The following is a 6,395-nucleotide window of genomic DNA, read 5'->3' as shown; positions in this document are numbered from 1 at the left end:
CACACACACACACACACACACACACACACATCAGTGCTCAGTAGTGTAGGATATTCAAGTCAGACTTATTGAATCACACATACTTCTTGTCTTCTGTACTCATCTTCTCTCCTCCTGTCTTCTTTTCTTCTTCTATCATCTTCATACCTCCTTCTCTCTTCCTCTTTTCGTGTCTCTTCCCTCTGCCTCCATTCTTCTTCCAGTTTCCTTCTCTCCTCTTCTTGTCTCCTCCTGTCTTCTTCCTGTTTTCTTCTCTCCTCCGCTTTTTTCCTCTCCTCCTCCTGTCTCTTTCTCTCCTCCTCTTCTGTGATTTTCCGCTGTGCCTCTTTGTACATGTCATTGGTGTAAAACTCTCCTGTGTTTACTTTTAACATTCTTTCAATCTTCTCAAACAGATGTTTGACCTGTTCTCTATTACTCCTTGTATCATTGTTGAATGACAGATACCTTCCTTCACAGCTGCAAGAGATTCTTTTTAGACTCTGATACCTTAAGTAGTCCTCCACAGTTCTACCTTTCAGCTGATCTACATGAGTGAACAGTATAATTGTGTACCGTGAAGCATCTTCTCCAAAGTTGTCCTGGATCCATTTAACGGCTTTCTCCTCTTCCCTTGTGAATCTCACTCCCAGTCTGATCACCAGCAGGAACACATGGGGTCCAGGGAGAGACAGTTTGATGCACTGGGCCATCAGTTTCCTCATTTGGTCCTCAGTCTTGTTCCTGTCATAGATTCCTGGTGTGTCAATAACTGCAATGTTTCTCCCCTCCACTTCCCCACAGTGTTTCTCACAGATGTCAGTCACGTGACTGGGTAGAGCATTGCTTTCAAATGCTTCTCTTCCCAAGATGGTGTTTCCTGTTGCACTTTTTCCAGATCCAGTCTTACCCACCAGCACAATCCTGAGGGTTCCTAGAATTCAATGTAAATAAAAAATGATGAGTTTGCTTGAAGTATTTACTCAAAATATACGGAGCAAACACTTTTTCATTAACACAAACAAAAATGAATATTGTAACATAAAACCTAAATGCAAAACTGTTAGTAGAATGGTAAATGATAATAATAATAATAATAATAATAATAATAATTGAATAAACATGTTGGATGCTAATTAATGATCAAATATATCTGAGTGAGGTAACTTGGGTCCCCAAGTTCAAAGACAGAGGAGAAGCAGTAGCAGAAAGAAAGAAGAGATCAAACCCTCTAGTGTGTTTGGTTCCCTATCGCAGCTGGACTGCGATAAAACGGAAGGGACATGACGTAGTCATGGGACCAATCAAAGCACTGTTCACTCATGCCGGAAGGCCCGAGATACGTCCAATCACTCTCCTGCTAGTGCTATCTCTTAGCTTGTTAACTGGCTAGTTCGTTAGCTTGATAGCGGGCTAGTCCACCTACTATCCTGCAAACTAGCTTGTTGCCTGACGGTTATCACCGTTGGGAAAGTAAACGAACTCGGTCTGTACTCCTGTCACTAGCGTGAGTTCAGCGAGTTAAGACTTTTTAGACTTAAGAAGGTTTCGAGTTAGCTACCTAGTTTGTTAGCTCGTTAGCCGGCTAGTCCACTGACTACCCTGCTAGCAGTGGTGGATGAAGTACACTAACTACGTACTTAAGTGAAAGTATAGATACCTGGTGTAAAATATTACTCCAGTAAAAGTGGAAGTATGCACTTTGAATTTCCACTTAAGTAGAAGTATAAAAGTATTTGCCTTCATATATACTTAAGTATTAAAAGTAAAAGTACCTCGATGAATTATGGTTCTAATGGCCTTTTATCATTTTCACATCAAAGCTCCGGCTCAATCAACTGATATAAGGTGAAAATACTAATGCCATTTAAATAGTGTCTTACATTTGTCTATTAAAAAGAGTATAAGCACAAAACATTGAAAGCTATCTATTGCCATAAGGTAAGACCAAGTGGTTATGAAATAACAGCACTAGAGAACAATTATTTCATTTTACATTTATTTGTAACTTAGTTGCACATTTAATTATAAAAAATGTGGAGTAAAACATAAGCTCCTTTACTATATCACATCTGTATGTCTGTGTTACCCGTAAACTCATAAATCCTGATTTATGTTTCATAGTATGATAAATAACATTACAGGAATTAGTTCCACAAAATCAGAGAATGTGGTGTTATACTAGTTTGTGCTGAATACTAGTGATAGTAGTGATATTCCCTACACAACCCTAGGTACAAAAACAGACGAAAGTCAAAACAAAACACTTGACCTCAGATCAAACGTGAAAAAAAGTCATTACAGGAACTAGTTTTTGCATAAATTCCACAAAATTACAGAGCATACCAGTCTGCACCGGAGACTGTAAAGAAGTATGTAGTGATACTCTGGTACAAACATATAAAGTCAAAACAAACATCACAAGTGGTAAAAAAATGACCATTACAGGAACTAGTGCTTGCATACATTTTATAATACGAGAAACGATTATGTTACACCAATTTGTGCTTAAGATTATAGAGTAGGATACTCTGGTACAAGCAGAGAGGTAAGTCACAACAAACCAGTTAACCTGACCTAACCTGAATCACAAGTGGCATGCTCAAACAGCAAGCCTAAAATGGCAGAGCTGTTCACTATTTACCAAAGTTGAAATATTTCTTATTTAGCTTCAGGAGGAGCTGGTTCTCAAATTTTTTTGCATCCAGCCTTGCCCGCCGTGGACTGAAAATCAGCCGAGCTGTGCTAAATAGGCGCTCGCAAGCGGCTTAAGCTGGTAAAGTGGTGTCGAGTTTAAGAGATAACTTACACACTACAGGGTACGACTTTAATATATCCTTGTGGTCTACCTTGGAGGCAAGGTAGCCCTCTAATTGTTTAATATTTTCCTGACCATCAGGTGTCTTCATGCTAGCATCATCTGATGCACTCGAGCCATTAGCTGGCGATTGATGTGAAGTGTCTTCCTCCAGATGGTCCTTAATGTAGTCCATGCCTGAAATGGACATTTAAATAAATGCTAAAAATCAAGACACTGTAATCATGCATTCCTCAATGTTAAATCAGAACGACAGCATTTTGGTGCTATAAATCTAATGTATACCCATTTGAGCTTAGTAAGCTTTTTAAAGTATTTTGGCTTGTCCTAGATCTAGGCTACACGGTATGTTGATATCTTTTTTTTTAATCAAAGCTGGTCTTTAGAAGGTGAACTTAGGTTATTTCTTTCAGTAGCAAATTCCAACAGCCAACTCTTTAGGCGCCATACCATGCATTTATTTAACAAGTCAAAATGCATTCAACTTGACTTATGTGAACATCAGTGGTATAGCCTCTAGTGGCTATAACACTAGCTTGCTTAGCTAAGTGGGTGCGCAAACATCCCGACTAAAATCACAAACACTCAAAAGTGTGCCCCCCTACCAATTTCAGTATTTACCATTTCAGTATGCAGGTACATATTCTACGAACTGCAGTGAAACGGTACAAAATAGCAATCCAATTTATTGTATTAAATCGGATATTCCATCTGCTTTGAGCAGTGTGATACAAGCTATGCTAGCGTATAGCTGCTAGTTAACTCATAGCCGAACACACAATGCAGACAATGTAGGTTAAATTAAAAATAATTCGGTTGCTAGTCATCAAATCTACCAGAATAAAAATCACTTACCTCAACGTGTTTCTTTAAATTGGAGGGCAAATTCTTGAAAGAAGATATTGTATTGTGCTTAGGCAGGCAGAGAAGACACTTCAAATAAAATTAGTCCTTCTTCCTTTCTTCCAATTCAAAAAGTTCGACCAAATAAGGCCAAGGGTGTTCAGGCAAGTAAGTATCAGCCGTTTCTTCCATCATTTCCATAATTTATGTAGCGTTAAGTAAGCATGAGCATAAAACATCCTCAAAATGCTGCAGTTTCGTTGTATTGAATTCAACGTAGCTCACGCTCAACGAACGAACGAAACAGACGAAACCAAAAGGACTTCAGAGCAAATCGCGTGCTGAACCCTGATTGGTGTGATTGTGCACTCGCTTTGCCCTCTCATTATTTGATTCGCTTTGGTAAAAAGGAACGAGAGGTTTTACTAAATGTAATGGAGTAAAAAGTACGAATTTTCACTTTGAAATGTAGTGGAGTCAAAGTATAAAGTCTCACCAAATAGAGATACTTGAGTAAAGTACAGATACATCTATATGTTACTTAAGTACAGGAACAAATTACATCTACTTCGTTACTGTCAACCACTGCCTGCTAGCTAGCTTGCCGTCAACGGCTGTCACCATTGGTAAGGTTATCGAACTCGTTCTGTACAAATTTTTCTCTCGTTCCAGTGCCTCAGCAGGCTAAATGCCTCGCATGCTGGGACCGCAGGGATGCAAGACGGCCGATGCCTGCTCAGATTGGAGAGACTCTACCAGCTGAGGAGTGCACACCGTCGGCAACAGGTAGCGGGGAGTCCGGTAGCCGCTTAACTGCTGCAGCCGCCCCCGCTGCACCATCCCAGTCCTTCACCCTCCCTCCTGGTAACAGCACACCATGAGACAGTGAAGCTTCCTCACTGCTTTCCAACCAGCCCAACCTAACCCTAACCCGAAATCCACATCTGGAATTCTGGATTTCGGGCTGGAGACGGAGAACCTGCTGGACAACAGCGAGAGGGACGTGTGAGTGGTCGACGACACTGAAATGGGCTAGACCGCGGGCACCCTCTCCCCTGGTCTCATCCATGACCCTGAGTCAGCAGCTACTTGGTGTAGCACTGAGGGCAACTGTCCGGCTAGGTCTCCTCCACCCAGCACGCAATCATCGCTGCTGGATGGGGAGTACTACTGTGGCCCTCCTGTGTCAGCCCCCACACCAAAAAAGACTGCCCGATGCTCACATGCAACCTTCATGTCAAGCACGGTGTGTCAGTTCTCACAAGCACAGCACTCACATGTCACAAACACTGCCCTTGTAGGCGCAGCAGTAAGTCATGCGTGTGTAAATTCCCCCTCAACGCATCCACCACGGCACCCATATGCCCACATTTTTCAAGCAACGTGGCGGTGTGCCCCCAGATCTTGACCCCCCTCCCTAAGCAGAGCAGACACAGATCTAGACATCGGCAGGTTGGCCATGAGCGGGTTTACTCCCCGCCCCACACCGGCTTGCTGCCCGCCGTGGGAGAGGGCTGAACAGGTCCCAGCGAACCTGATCGCCTGCCATTGAAGGGAGGGGAAGTGGACTCCCCACCACCAAAAAGACTGCCCGCCGCTCACATGCACCCTTCATGTCAAGCACAGTGTGTCAGTCTCCACAAGCACAACCCTCACATGTCACACACACTGCCCCTGTAGGCGCAGATATAAGTCATGCTTGTGTAAATTTCCCCTCAACATATCCACCTCTGGACCCATACACCCAAATTTTTTCAAACAATGTGATGGTGTGCCCCCAGATCTTGACCCCCTCCCTTGATGGAGCGGGCACAGATCTAGACATAGGCAGATTGGCCATGAGCGGGTTTTACTCCTGACCAATTATTCAACTCAAAGCTCAGCATGAAATGCTGCGCGGAGAGCTGGCACGCATGCACTGCGTCGCCATGGGTGCCAAAAACAATGGGCCTCATTCTCGAACATTTTCTGAAGTTTATTCTGAAATGTTTCTTACGGGCTTCGGAAAAACAACGTAAGGAAAAGACATCCGACAAATTCATGAACGCTTGAAAATGTGTTCCTATGCAGCATAAGTGTTCTGAGCTGTGCTCCACCGGAAGAGTTTTCTCAAATTGAAAGCGCGTTCTCGTGTTCCTGAATTTGCATACATACACGCCCCGCCAGCTCCTTATTAGTGCACGCAACCGTAGTGACGTGTTCAGTCGGAATCGACCGAATCTACACGAAAGCAAGGTGGACCGTTGCAGGATGTAGATGTGTCCATTCTATTCCACTATAGCTATATCAACGTGATTGAGTTTAGTGCTTATTTATTTATTCACTTACATTTGTTCGTGTACATTCACATTTAGTCATTTAGCAGACCCTTTTGTCCAAAGCGACGTACAAGGGAGAGAACAGTCAAGCTACGAGCAATAGAGACCCAGTTTAACAATAAATACTACTTTACATAAGAAATAGAAAAACGAAATAGAAAAGAAAAAAGTGCAGGAATGCAACTGCTGTAAGTGCAAGTTAAGCACTCGTCGAAGTGCCAGTTAGGAACGGAGGTGCTCTCTGAAGAGTCAGGTCTTTAAAAGCTTCTTAAAGGTAGAGAGGGACGCCCCTCCTCTGGTAGTGCAAGGCAGTTCGTTCCACCAACGTGGATTGCCGTACTTGCACAGACAGTAGTGCCAAACGACGCTCACTAGACGAGCGCAGCATCCTGGTGTAGTCCTTTTATTTATTTTATAACATAACCATGCCTTGTACA

At 42.9% G+C, this 6,395-nt stretch overlaps 1 protein-coding gene across 1 annotated transcript; it reads right to left on the bottom strand.

Moving 5' to 3' along the window:
- Positions 1-83: 83 nt before the first annotated feature.
- Positions 84-2,972, bottom strand: LOC116219093 (GTPase IMAP family member 7-like; the record flags this gene model as incomplete). Its single annotated transcript, XM_042707316.1, has 3 exons — positions 2,829-2,972; positions 1,323-1,368; positions 84-913 (listed from the first exon to the last, which is right to left on the bottom strand). Coding segments are annotated over exons 1-3 (1,020 nt in total), but the record flags the coding sequence as incomplete, so codon positions are not given.
- Positions 2,973-6,395: the final 3,423 nt, after the last annotated feature.

Source organism: Clupea harengus, unplaced genomic scaffold (assembly GCF_900700415.2).
Source record: "Clupea harengus unplaced genomic scaffold, Ch_v2.0.2, whole genome shotgun sequence".
Lineage (NCBI taxonomy): Eukaryota > Metazoa > Chordata > Actinopteri > Clupeiformes > Clupeidae > Clupea > Clupea harengus.
This window is presented reverse-complemented; position numbering and strand designations above follow the sequence as displayed.